The sequence below is a fragment of the Drepanopeziza brunnea genome (genome assembly GCF_022702325.1).
Source record: "Drepanopeziza brunnea f. sp. 'multigermtubi' strain 214-2 chromosome Unknown ctg11, whole genome shotgun sequence".
In the NCBI taxonomy this organism is placed as follows: domain Eukaryota; kingdom Fungi; phylum Ascomycota; class Leotiomycetes; order Helotiales; family Drepanopezizaceae; genus Drepanopeziza; species Drepanopeziza brunnea.
This window is the reverse complement of record NW_027094074.1, coordinates 2,130,829-2,143,588: the sequence shown is the minus strand read 5'-3', so window position 1 is coordinate 2,143,588 and position 12,760 is coordinate 2,130,829. Positions and strand designations below refer to the sequence as shown.

At 50.5% G+C, this 12,760-nt stretch overlaps 4 protein-coding genes across 4 annotated transcripts; 2 read left to right on the top strand and 2 right to left on the bottom strand.

Moving 5' to 3' along the window:
• Nucleotides 1-1,901: 1,901 nt before the first annotated feature.
• L3040_006738 (uncharacterized protein) lies at nucleotides 1,902-3,717 on the bottom strand (the record flags this gene model as incomplete). The annotated part of the gene is made up of 2 exons (XM_007292304.1): nucleotides 1,902-2,028; nucleotides 2,084-3,717. 2 exons carry the CDS (start codon nucleotides 3,715-3,717, stop codon nucleotides 1,902-1,904), a joined length of 1,761 nt encoding a protein of 586 aa, XP_007292366.1.
• Nucleotides 3,718-4,207: 490 nt separating this feature from the next.
• On the top strand, nucleotides 4,208-7,163 carry L3040_006737 (uncharacterized protein; the record flags this gene model as incomplete). Its single annotated transcript, XM_066154229.1, has 6 exons — nucleotides 4,208-4,233; nucleotides 4,317-4,543; nucleotides 4,591-5,758; nucleotides 5,806-5,891; nucleotides 5,940-6,574; nucleotides 6,627-7,163. The coding sequence occupies 6 exons, from the start codon at nucleotides 4,208-4,210 to the stop codon at nucleotides 7,161-7,163; spliced, it is 2,679 nt and encodes an 892-aa protein (XP_066011205.1).
• Nucleotides 7,164-9,147: 1,984 nt separating this feature from the next.
• L3040_006736 (uncharacterized protein) lies at nucleotides 9,148-9,940 on the bottom strand (the record flags this gene model as incomplete). Its single annotated transcript, XM_007292302.1, has 2 exons — nucleotides 9,148-9,654; nucleotides 9,824-9,940. 2 exons carry the CDS (start codon nucleotides 9,938-9,940, stop codon nucleotides 9,148-9,150), a joined length of 624 nt encoding a protein of 207 aa, XP_007292364.1.
• A 1,205-nt stretch (nucleotides 9,941-11,145) lies between these two features.
• On the top strand, nucleotides 11,146-11,990 carry L3040_006735 (uncharacterized protein; the record flags this gene model as incomplete). Its single annotated transcript, XM_007292301.1, has 4 exons — nucleotides 11,146-11,165; nucleotides 11,283-11,402; nucleotides 11,487-11,865; nucleotides 11,925-11,990. 4 exons carry the CDS (start codon nucleotides 11,146-11,148, stop codon nucleotides 11,988-11,990), a joined length of 585 nt encoding a protein of 194 aa, XP_007292363.1.
• Nucleotides 11,991-12,760: the final 770 nt, after the last annotated feature.

The following is a 12,760-nucleotide window of genomic DNA, read 5'->3' as shown; positions in this document are numbered from 1 at the left end:
AATGTCCGAGCCCTGGCGTAGAAGGGAAAGTATCTGGCGGGCGAATCACGGCACCGGCAACTTTTCCCGACTCTTCTTGGAGGAGGTATTCCCTGGTAAAGATGCCGATTAATAGTACTCTAAGTATATATATAGTGGTATATGGAGTACGGGCATTAAATACATTTACATAAACGACTACTAAGGTACAAGGTACGGGAGGTACGTAAGGGGGTAACCGGTACTTTTGCTTGTCGTAGTACATATCACGTGAAGAGATCTCCTTACGACTCTCAAGCCTCTTCTTCTCTTCCCTTCTGCCTCCCCCCTCATATCATCATCATCATCATCATCATCATCATCATCATCGATCATCATCATCGATCATCCCATGTTCCCGAGACCACGTCAAGCCAGAGATGGATACTTATTGTTATTATATACAATACGTACTGCTGCTTGTACGTAGTACTTACTGGTAGGTTTGTTTCTCGTCAGCGCCCAAGCAATCATTCATTCCTCAACCCAAACGTAGAGACAAATAAAGCATAGTTCATTGCACTCATACATTTGACACTTCACTTCACATACAGTACTACTACGTACGTACTACTACTTGATACTACTGTACGTAGTAGGTATATACTTCTACGGTACTACTACTAGTACCAAGGACAGGACAACTAGGCCCTCCGTTCCCCCAAACCCCACCTCTTCCAAACAGACCAAACTCCTCTCGAATCCCCGACCTGTCAAACCCCGCTCTCACCTTCATCCCCATGTCAAGGTTTCAATTCCAAAGAAAGCCCCCCCCTGTCAGCGGACCCTCCCCAGTCGCAACGAGAATATTGCATTCCTTCTCTAAGTATCTCTCTCTCCTTCTATTTTCTCCTGTACAATCATCAGTACACATATCATATATACATATAAACACACACATATATATGGATATATATATATATATATATATATATATATATATATATATACCTATTGATCCCTACCATACAATCGCCCAGAGCCGGACAGCCACATAACAGCATTGCAGAATGGGAATAACACGTAAAGACTCCGTAAAAAGACCGGTCGAAGCATATTCTTGTTTTCTCGTCCTCTTCTTCGTCTTCTTCTTCCCCCGTGCCCCCCCCCCCCCCCCCCCCCCCCCCCCCCCCATCCCTGCCTCGGAGCCGCCATCTTGGCATCCCACCCCCTTTTCCCTCCCTCCCGATTCCCGAAACCTTCTGCGACGGAGGCCTAGGCCTAGGGACTCCTATTAGCTAGCTACGATTACTATTAGCTAGCTACCGAGAATGAGCCACTCACGTGCCGGGTTCGGGACTCACTCAGGAGGTGGCAGTGAGGAACTGCCCTTTTCGCTTACGTTTTTCCTCTACTTCTTCTTCGTCGCCTCCATCTTTCATCCTTTCCTTGAAAAGTAACCTGAAAGATTATAAAGGGTGCCGCCCCGAAGGTGGGGGCTGTTGTCCTCACCAGCATTAATGACGGTCCTGGTGTTCACGCGGAAAGGGGGCTTGCGGTTGCGGAGCGCGACAAAGGTAGCTTGCTCCGAACGAGACGGTGGCTGTGATCGCAGCGACTATTGGATACGGAGCAGCGGGCGAGGAGGAGCTGGTGCTTGGCGAAAAGGGGTGTGAGCTGAGATCGGTCATGATGATGTGGAGCTGAGAAATGGAGAGGCCCTACTTGACCACGGAGACGAAGAGAGAGAGAAGAGGCGAAACGGGTCATGATCGTGTGAGTTGAAGCAAGGTTCGAAGAGGAGGGGAAAAGAAAAAACAGAAATGCATTACGTGATATCATTGTGCGCTATTCCGAGAAGCTTATCTAGGTGTATCTTCTGCGAGCAAGCAGTTTCAAGGTGAATCAACCGATCAGAGAGATCAGAGATGGAAACAGGCTGTTTAAGGCTTGCAGCGGCCCATGAATCGAGGATACAAGCAGCACGTGCGAACAGAGTGTTGCTTGCAGATCCACGCAATAAATCGCTCGAGACCCAATCCGTAACCTCCGTGGGGAGAAGTTCCATACCTGAGCATGAATTAGCTATGGCCATCTGATGAAGGGTAGAGGAATGGTGCCTTACTTTCGCTGCTCGGTGTACCAGTAGTACTCCTTGGGCGAGATACCCTCTCTCTTGTACGCATCCATCAACTCCTCGTACCCCTCCATTCTCATCGATCCTCCGACAATCTCGCCGACACCTGGCATCAACACATCAACACTCTCGGTGACTCGAGGATCGTGTGGGTCTTTCTTCATGTAGAAAGCCTTGATCTCCACTGGAAAGTGGGTAAGGAGGATTGGTAGGTTGATGATATCGGTCATTCTGCGCTCGGCAGCCTCAGCGATATCGTCCCCGAAGACGTGGGGGTTGCCCTCTTCGTTGAGGATAGGGGGATCTTGGGCGTTGAGCCAGTCGATGGCGTCAGAGTATCTCATTCTCTTGAATGGTCTCGTCGGAGGCGTGAACTCGGGGTTGAGCTCCTTGATATAGCCGGCAATCTCCTTGTCGTCCAGAATTGTGGTGATGACTCTGCTGATCATCTCTTCCAGGTGGTCCAACAGATCATCAAAATCGATAAAGTCAAGCTCGGCTTCGACATGTGTATATTCAGACAAGTGACGACGAGTCAAAGACTTCTCTGCACGGAACGACTTTTCAATACAGTAAACGTTTCCAAGACTGGGAAGACCGGTCTCGAGATAGAGTTGGGAGGATTGGGTCAGATATGTCTTCTCGCCATAGTAATCAAGTTCGAAAAGTGTAGATCCACCCTCTACTTGGGTTTGGACGAAAGCCGGAGGGCTGATCTTAGTGAACCGCAGCTCTTTGTATGCCTTTGCGAAAGCCCACTCAACTGCAGACCGAACCTTCATAACAGACGATGCGGTATCTCCCCGAAGCACCAAATGACGGCTATCCAGCATGGCTGACTCCCATTGATCTTGTTGAGCCGAGACTCTGTTGGTAATAGCATCCGCATCTGAAGGACTAGCGCCGATAACCTTGTAGAAGTCGACATGAAGCTCGCGGTTATCTGGAGCAGTTTGGCCAGCAAGGACCTTGCGCATCTCACCGCAGAGGGCCAGAGACGTGCCTTGGGCGAACGTAAGAGCTTCATAGGTCTTGGTCAAGTTGCCAGTAAGCACACATTGGAGGTGACCATATCCATCAATCAGGGTGAGAAAGGTTGCTTGTTTTTGTTGTCGTAATCTGTGTATCCGCCCGGAAACCTTGACTCGAGTTCCCTTGACCTCTCCCTCACCTAACTCGATGTTCTTATCCCCAATTGTAATTTTGACAGCCTTTGGCAGGCTCGAGTCTTCGGTAAGGACAATCTTCTTTGCATCCTCAAGAGTCTTTAGGCGTGCCTTCTCCTTCTCCTCCTCCTGTGCGGCAGCTTGTTGTTGTTTCACTAGCTTTTTCTTGTGAGCATCCAATGCGCCCTGGGCTTTCTTTTGTGCAGCCTTTGCGGGCTCCTTCCAGGCAAGTCTTTCTGCTGGATCTCCATCTGCAGATACAGGCCCCGTGGTAGATGCGCGCGACTTGTATGTTCTGCCTCCGTCGCTGCCATCGTGCTGGATGTAAGCATAGGCCAAGGACTTGTACGGCTTCGATTCTGCGCCAGTTGCGGTTTCGTCGTCGACGCCGACGTCTGTATCAACATAGATGGTTTCCATCTTAACCCGGATTGCGAGTTCCTGTACGGCTGCCATAGTCGGGTGCGTGTTGTGTAGCTGATCAGTTTGATATGATTTTAGGCGGGGGAGGTATAGTCGGAGGGAGGGGTTGTGAGTCAAGGCGGTGAGTCTTCCCGGGGTGAATTTATCCGGGCCTCGATTATTTCTAGCTAAAATCATTTACGCGTCCCACGCGCCGACGCGACTAGACTTGGTGATGTGGTGTTTGATAACCAGGACTGTTTAGATTCTTGATTTGACTGTCTGTTTCTCCCACTTCTCGACATCCAAGGAACCGCCGTCCTTTTGAACTTTGAGAAGAATACACAATCGCCTATACAAGCAGCGTTTCCTCAAATCAAGATCTACCCAAGGCGACTGTTGCCTCCAGGAAAACCAACCTTCACTCCACATCTCCCGATGAACTCTGTCATTGAAATTCCCAATCCTTTGATCAGAAATTGTGGCTTCTCGAAGACTGCTCGGCACTTTATTTACGCAGAGACAGGCTCTTAGGTTATTCGCAATGCCTCCCAAGCAGTCCACGCTGGGGTATGTCAAGGACCCTCAAACCACCTTGGGGTGTGTGAGATGCTGTGTTCTAGGTGGACTTTGCTAATGCGTGATATTAACAGCAAGTTCTTCGGGAATCCCAACGGTACCAAAGCTCCATCTAAGCAATCCAAACTCACCTTTGGCAGCAAAGCCACAAGCACCACTCCAAGTTCCAGCTTAGTCAAGGAGAATGAGGATACCGATATGAAAGACGAGGACGAGGATCTGGAAGCCAAGCCTAAGGTGAAGAAAGAGGTCAAGAAGAAGGAAGTTGCGGATATCAAGGAGAATGTGAAGCCAGAGAAGGGTATGCGATCATCGTTGATGAGAGGTGCTTATACTGATATCTAGCAGAGACGAAGAAGCGATCAAGATCTCCAGCTCCTGCAGATCTAGAGTCGGAAAATAAGGTGGAAGTTAAGAAAGAAGTTATCGAGGAAGATGATGAAGGAGAAGATGACGAGCCTGTTGTAAAGCGGCCTCGCCGCGCCGACAGAGTCGAGGTGGAGGATAAGCCTATGCTATCGGAGCCGAAGCCAGAATCCAAGGTCAAAGTTAAAGGAAAGACAACACCCAAAAAAAGCACGGCACCAGGCCCCAAGAAAGAAAAGAAGGCTGTCAAGGAGGAGATGGAAGAAGATGAGGAGAAAGTCGAAGAAGTCGGTTCGAGCTTGAAGAGAAGAGCTTCGAATGCATCCTCGGTCTCAGAAGTGGAGGAAGAGATGGACGAAGATGACGATGATGAGAAGCCAGAAGCCGCTGCAAAAGCCCGTGAGAAGGTCCAAACTACTATAAAGGCCAAGACGAAAGACCCGTATCCAGACTGGAAGCCTGGAGAGCCGGTTCCCTACGCTGCTCTTTGTACTACCTTCTCCCTCATTGAGATGACTTCCAAGAGACTGGTCATAGCTGCGCACTGCTCCTTGTTCCTCCGACAAGTTCTCAGATTGACACCTGATGACATGTTACCGACCGTGCTTCTCATGATTAACAAATTGGCTGCCGATTATGCCGGCATCGAGCTGGGAATTGGCGAGTCCCTTATCATGAAGGCCATCGGTAGTACGACGGGTCGAAATCTGGCTCAAATTAAGCAAGATCAACGAGAGATTGGCGATCTTGGTTTGGTTGCTGTCAAGAGCAGAGCTAACCAACCAGTCATGTTCAAGCCGAGACCATTGACAATTCGAGCTGTTCATAAGGGCTTGATGGATGTTGCTACCACTTCTGGTAATGGTGCTCAGGGCCGGAAGGTTGACTTGATTGGAAAGCTTCTCGCTGCAGCCGATGTCGCAAAGCCTGGAAAGGTTGATATCACAAAAGACAAGGGAGGGCCGAGTGAAGCAAAGTTCATCGTTCGATTTCTTGAGGGCAAGCTCCGTCTCGGTCTTGCTGAGAAGACTGTCCTTGTTTCTCTTGCTCAAGCTATGGTTTGTCATGAGACAGAAGCCAAAGGCTCTGGAAAGGTTCCAACTACGGAGCAGCTGGCCAAGGGAGAGGCGATACTGAAGGCGGTCCACAGGTAAGAGTTCTTAGCCGATCAGCAGTATACTAAACTGACATTTTTAGTGAACTTCCCAGCTACGATGTCATCATTCCAGCGATGTTGGAGCATGGCATTTTCAACCTTCGAGACAATTGCAAGCTCCAACCTGGTGTGCCTCTAAAGCCCATGTTGGCAAAGCCAACTAAAGCCATTACAGAAGTCCTGGATCGTTTTGAGAACCAGACTTTCACATGCGAGTACAAGTACGATGGAGAGAGGGCTCAGATCCATTATGTGGCCAAGGACTCCGCACAACAATATCGTGGCTCAGCCGAATCAGCAACAAAGACTGCACATGGTGGACTCGCAGCAATCTTCTCTCGTAATTCTGAAGATCTTTCCAAGAAGTACCCCGATATCCTGGCTAAACTCAATACCTGGGTCAAGCCAGACACCAAAAGCTTCGTCATGGACTGCGAAACTGTTGCTTGGGACCTTGAAGAGAAGAAAGTTCTCCCTTTTCAACAGCTTATGACTCGCAAGAAGAAGGATGTCAAGATTGAGGATGTGAAAGTCAAAGTCTGCGTCTTTGCCTTTGACTTACTCTTCTTGAACGGAGAAGCTGTTGTTGGCAAATCTTTGCGCGAACGTCGCGAGCTCCTTCATGAGTCTTTTACCCCAGTAGAGGGAGAATTCTCTTTTGCTACCAGCATGAACGGCCAGGAAATCGAGGAAATCCAAATCTTCCTCGACGAGAGTATGAAAGCTTCCTGCGAAGGACTTATGGTCAAGATGTTGGATGGCGCAGAAAGTGGCTACGAACCCAGCAAGCGCAGTAGAAACTGGCTCAAGGTAAATTTCCCGTTCCCATCTACAATACGAATCCAAGTTAACACCCCCCCAGATCAAGAAAGACTATCTCTCCGGCGTTGGCGACTCTCTCGATTTGGTAGTCCTCGGGGCCTACCACGGCAAAGGTAAACGCACCTCCGTCTATGGTGCTTTCCTCCTCGCTTCCTACAACAGCACATCTGACACCTACGAAACCATCTGCAACATCGGCACTGGTTTCTCAGAGGCCGTTCTGGAGACCCTCCACGCCGAGCTCTCGCCCCTCATCATCGATCGCCCTAAGCCGTTCTACTCACACTCTGCGGGCAACACGCATCAACCCGATGTCTGGTTCGAGCCAAAATATGTTTGGGAGGTGAAGACGGCGGATTTGACTCTGAGTCCCCGGTACAAGGCTGGATGCAACGAGGGCTTGGAGGGGGGCGGGGACAAGGGTATCTCGCTCCGGTTCCCGAGATTCATCAAGGTCCGAGATGATAAGAAGCCGGATGAGGCGACGGGGAGTAGGCAGGTCGTGGAGATGTATCGGAAGCAGGAGAGCGTTACGAAGAGCAAGGGACCGGCGGTGGACGACGACTTCGAGTATTGAGTGTTGCGTGCCGAACGGTTTTGGTTGTTACGGTTTGTTGTGGCCGCGCTTCGGATTGCGGCAAAAGGATGGAGTGGAGATGGCGTGGGCGTTTAGGAGAGGATCACGGCTGGATATAGTACTTGCTCGAACGAACGTGCTATCTAATCGCCTGCTTGCTTGCTTACATGCTACGCACTCCCATGTTGGGACTTGCCTCACAAAGAGGATTTTACAGCAACTTTTTGATACGCACTCGGGTTCCCAGGTCAACTTTCTGTTTTCTCGCTTAATGCACCAAGGGTGAGTGGAGGAAGCGAGCGAGGAACATCAAAAGGGTCTGTCTGTCTGTCTGGTATTTAGTGTTTGTATTGGTCTTCGTATTTCCTTTTAATTTCGCACAATCGAAACTCCTCGTGTTCTTTCCCTTCTTGTTCTGCGCCCTCTATCTACACCTACACACCTCACTCCACTGAACGGATAGCACATCGAATGCGCACCAATCACAACCGCCGTCGACAGATAAACAGATAGATAGATAAATAGATAGATAGACAATCAGCTAGTCGAGAGAGGAGAATAATGATGGAAGGGAACGTGGTGCTTTCCTCTTGAACTTACTCAGTTGTTTACTTACTTAGTTATTTACGCACTCACTCACCTACTTACTCCTTCTGCTTACCGCTTTCCTTACTACTCACAAGCTGTCCGCGCCAGTCGGCGTTCATTGTGAACAGACAGGTTGGGCAGACTGTCGTCGGTGCGAGCCGGAAGGAGACTTAGCCCTCACCTAGCTAGCTAGGTACCTGACGAGGTGTAAGATCAGGTACAACCGGCGCCAGGTGGGGAGATGACCTAGTCGTCGATCTGTGCCTACCTATCTATGGATGGGATCTGGGTGGACTTGACCCCCCAAACCCAAGAAGCAGCAGCAGCAGCAGCAGCAGCAGCAGCAGCAACATACATACCTACCTACCTGCGAAACTTGAGTATTTTGGTGTACCGTGTAGCGCCATAGTTGCGTAAGAAGAGCACAGCAGGTCGAGAGATAGGTAAGGTAGGGGGGTACCGAGTGATTTTCGGTACGCAGATGTAGATGCAGATGCAGGATGAGATGCGCTGGTACTGCTACCCGGAGCTACCTAGAGCAACATCATACGCATCTATCTATCTACCTACCTATACCTATCTACTTACCTAGCTTGCGATTTCTAGCAATGGAAGAAAAGAAAAGGAAATATGGATACAAAGAAAGAGACAGAGGGGGGGGGGGGGGAACAGCACACGGCTTGGAGGTGAGATAGGATCCTCGTTAATAGACGGCTGTATATGTAATGTGTACATTACAGAGACGAGAACAGAGCTCGTGGGAGCGGATCGAAAAAAACCTACCTTGGTTTCCTCTTTCTTATATGCAAAACACGTGTACTGGGTGCACACCGTACCGTACACGGAGGACGTTCAGAGTAGGCACAGTGAGCTTGTACAAGTACGTATATGGATGTACAATGTACCCCCTTATGCAACTTCCGGCCACGTGCGGGCCGGTCGGTGGTGACCTGCTGCGGGAACTGCTCGAGTAACTTTATGTGCGAGGGTCTGGAATGGGCTTCGTCCTCTCGTTTCAACGAGGAACGTTCCGCCGTGAGACGAACTACCACCACCTAGTGATAGAGATAGATCTGTTCGTTTCTCCTCTTCAGGTCGTGGTTAATGAGCGAGCCAGATGCCATAATGCACCAAGAAAAAGGCTCTGAAACCAGTTTTCCTGCGTGCTGGCGCAAGAGAAAAAAGGTCGAGAGGCACGAAGAGTACAACTCTGAGTTGTCCCAATCAAGAAATGCCATGTCAGAGAAGAATGGACATGTGCTTTCTTCCCAAGACCACTGTTGGGGCCGCTTGTCCGTCGCGAGAAGCAGAAGCTTCGAGGAAAGTCCTGGATAGTTGCCCTGGGTCCCGAAACGGTTGGACTCATGCGTTTCCAGCATTTTCCATATCCTCACGCCTACTCGACCACCGCCCCCTCTCTCCCTCCTAACCCGGCCTCCACAGAAATCTTCTTACTCTCCCCCTCCAGCTTTCCCCTCCTCTTTTTCGCCCTCCGAATGTCAATCTCAACCTCCTTCATCTTCGCATCGACATTCAAAATCTGCGGCACAAGTTCCACCATCCTCCGCGCCTCAACCTGCGTTACCCTCAACGCATTCGGGACCGTGAAGCCAAACATGCGAATCGGGTCGGAAACCCTCTCCCTCCCTCCCTTCTGTCTCTCCTCTCCTTTCAACTCTCCATCGTCGTCGTCGTCGTCGTCGTCAGCTTCCGATGCGTCTGTGGCCACCCCTACATGCAAGGCCGTCACCATCTCCAAGGCCAAGCCCTGCCGTGTACCCCCCTCCTCAGCAGCAACACGGCAGGTGCACCCGGGCTGCATGGCGCGCTCATCGTAGCAGTCCTGACCGTAGCGCACGCCGCGCTCTGCGTGGAAGTTGGCCCGGGCGAGGTTTTGGTAGATCTGAGTATTCGCAAATGTGGTCAGCCAAGTTCACTTGAATGTATGGGATGCAAGGTTTCCATGGGTGGATAAGTTGCCCCCAAGCTTTGACATGGTCAAGAGGATGGAGAGAAGAGCCTGGGTCGAGCGCGATGGGCTGTAGGGGAAGAAGAGGGAAGAACAGTCGTACCGACGATTGTGCAGTGGTTAGCTCTGCGCGCAGGGTGGTGTAGGTGTTGAGGAGGGACAGGTATTCTGCGAGGAGGGACTCGATCTCGTCGGAGAGGGCTTGAGAGGAGGAGGCCATTGTTTCGAGGGAGGAGAGAGCGGGTGTTGTTGTTGTTGTTGTTGTTGTTCTTGACTGCAGGATAGGCGTAGGGTAGAGGTTGGGAGATGGACTCGGCGGGGAGTCTCGAGTTGGCATTATAATATAAGTCGCAATGCGTAGGTAATACGACGTAAGCCGGGGCAAGGAGCCCTGGTCATGAGATGGGGAATTGGGGTGGGTTTGGTTGAGTTGAGTTGAATTGATGCGTAGAGTCGAAGTGAGTATGGTACGGTACGGTACCGGTATGCTCCCACTACTCTTTGTTCAGTCGGATCCGAACCAAACCATCTCGTTCATCCAACCGATTCAATCCATTCTCATTAATTACATACAATACATATATTACTACTGACCGACTGCCCTGCCCTGCCCTGTCGTGCCTTGTCTGATCCATCGCGCTGCTACAGAGGGTACCGGTACTATAGAGTGGTACCGTACTATAGCGTACCGGTACTTACTGACTGACCAGGAATCCTCCCCTCCCTCGCCCGTGGTTCACCCTCCCATCCGTGTGGAAATCAACCCCAACATTACCGGTACCATCGACATCAACAAATCTCCCGAACTCTGGTATCCATTGACCTCTTCCTTCCTCCATCCCCCATCCCCCTTCTCCCATCTCCAATCCCCCTTCCCCCTTCTTCCCCCCAATCCCCCTTCATCTGTTCCTTCCACCACCACGGCCAGTTTCAAAATCCCTGTGCTATTGGGTCACTGCATCTTTCTACTTAGCCGCTGTCAGCCCGCTGGCTGAGCTCCTGGGTCAGCTCAGGTTAGCTAGTAGTATCTACTCACCTACTCACCTACTCACCTACTCACCTACCCACCTACCCACCAAACCCACCTAACCCACCTAACCCACCAAACCCACCTACCCACCTCCCTATCGCTCGGCTCATTAGATCGCTCCGACAACAAAAAATATAACATTCCAACTTCCAAGCCTCAACCGACTGATTTACCAACCTACCAACCTACCAACCTACCAACCTACCGACCTAAACCTACCTATCGAGACCCCACGACCAATCGATCAACGCGCGATACCACCTCCCGCAGATATCAGGGCCAGAGCCCTGACAGTACCGACGAAAAAAGACTAGTGGGCCGGCCGTGCTGTGCACTCTCTCTCTTATCGTTGATCTGGGAATCGCAAGTCGGCAGGAAGGGCATACAGCGAAACAATGGTCGTCGCAACAATAAAGTGTGTATCCCCTCCAGATCTGCGAAGCCCAGGACGCCTTCGGGCCAGCTTCACAACAGGACGGATGATTTGAAAGCTATGGGAAAGCTAGCAGGATAATAGCTAATGAATCCGCAGGTGTGTAGTAGTTGGTGACGGTGCCGTGGGCAAGACATGTCTTCTCATCAGCTATACGACAAACAAGTTCCCTTCTGAATACGTGCCGACCGTTTTCGATAACTATGCCGTTACTGTTATGTAAGTCGAGTCAAGTCTCCTGTTACACCCGCTGTCAAGCAACCACCGAAACCCCTCTTTCGAATGCTAACGATAGGTTCCTAGGATTGGCGATGAGCCATACACCTTAGGCCTCTTCGATACGGCTGGACAAGAAGATTACGACCGCCTACGTCCCTTATCTTACCCGCAAACGGATGTCTTCCTCGTCTGCTTCTCTGTTACCTCGCCCGCGTCTTTCGAAAACGTCCGCGAGAAATGGTTCCCCGAGGTGCACCATCACTGCCCCGGCGTTCCTTGCCTCATCGTAGGCACCCAGACGGATTTGCGAGATGACGCAAGTGTACGGGAGAAGCTAGGGAAGCAGAAGATGAGCCCGGTCAAGAGGGAAGATGGTGAGAGGATGGCCAAGGATTTGGGTGCAGTGAAATATGTGGAGTGCAGTGCGTTGACGCAGTATAAGCTGAAGGATGTCTTTGACGAGGTAAGTCCTTATCTTCCATGCATGCAACAGGAATGGAGTGGCTAATCACCATGGCCCAGGCAATTGTCGCCGCGCTCGAACCCCCAGCCCCAAAGAAAAAGCATAGCAAATGCTTGATCTTGTAAAGATACACCGATACCCTTTTAGCACGACCTATCAGCTATCTGTCAGCCTCTCCCGTTCCAGCTCATCCATTCCCTTCTCGATCTATTGAGCCACCGTGCAAGCGAGCGAGCGAAGGGAGAGCAGGGAGTCGGTCATCATCATCTTCTTCTTCCCAAGTCAATTGCACTCCCGGGTGAGAGCTGGATATGCGTCGACCGTGAGGGACTTTGCTATTTCGGACGACATACTTCTCTATTGGCGCCTTGAGGATTGGACCTGGTGCAGGTGCTTAGCGTTTGCCTTTATTTTGTTTTTTGTTGGACAAGCCAGTTCGGCTTTTTGGAGTGGGCAAGGGACAAGCGAACAAGGTACCTAGCGAGAGCGTGAGCGGGTAGATACTAAGAGAATGGAAACAGATGAATCGGGGTATTGGAAGCCGAGAATGGCAATGATGCAATTCTCTTTTCCATTTTATCTTCCAAGACTGTCTCAAACCTGACGCTGTGCGTGCCTGCATGCATGTGTCTATCGCTGTCTGGTCTCGTTTGAACTTTATGCTTCCACTATGCGGTGGTTGGTCCCTGAAAGAAGAGGAGGAACTCCTTGTATAGTGATGCCACTGCAAATATCGATCGGTGGCATGTCCAAACTGCTTCCTTCTTCCTCTTCCTCTTTCCATTCCTCTTTCTCTTTCTATTCCTCTTCATCTTTCTCTTCCTCTTCCTCTTGCTCTTCCTTCCTCTCCTTTCTATTCTCCTGCATGCATACACGAAAGCTGAAACCCATCCAT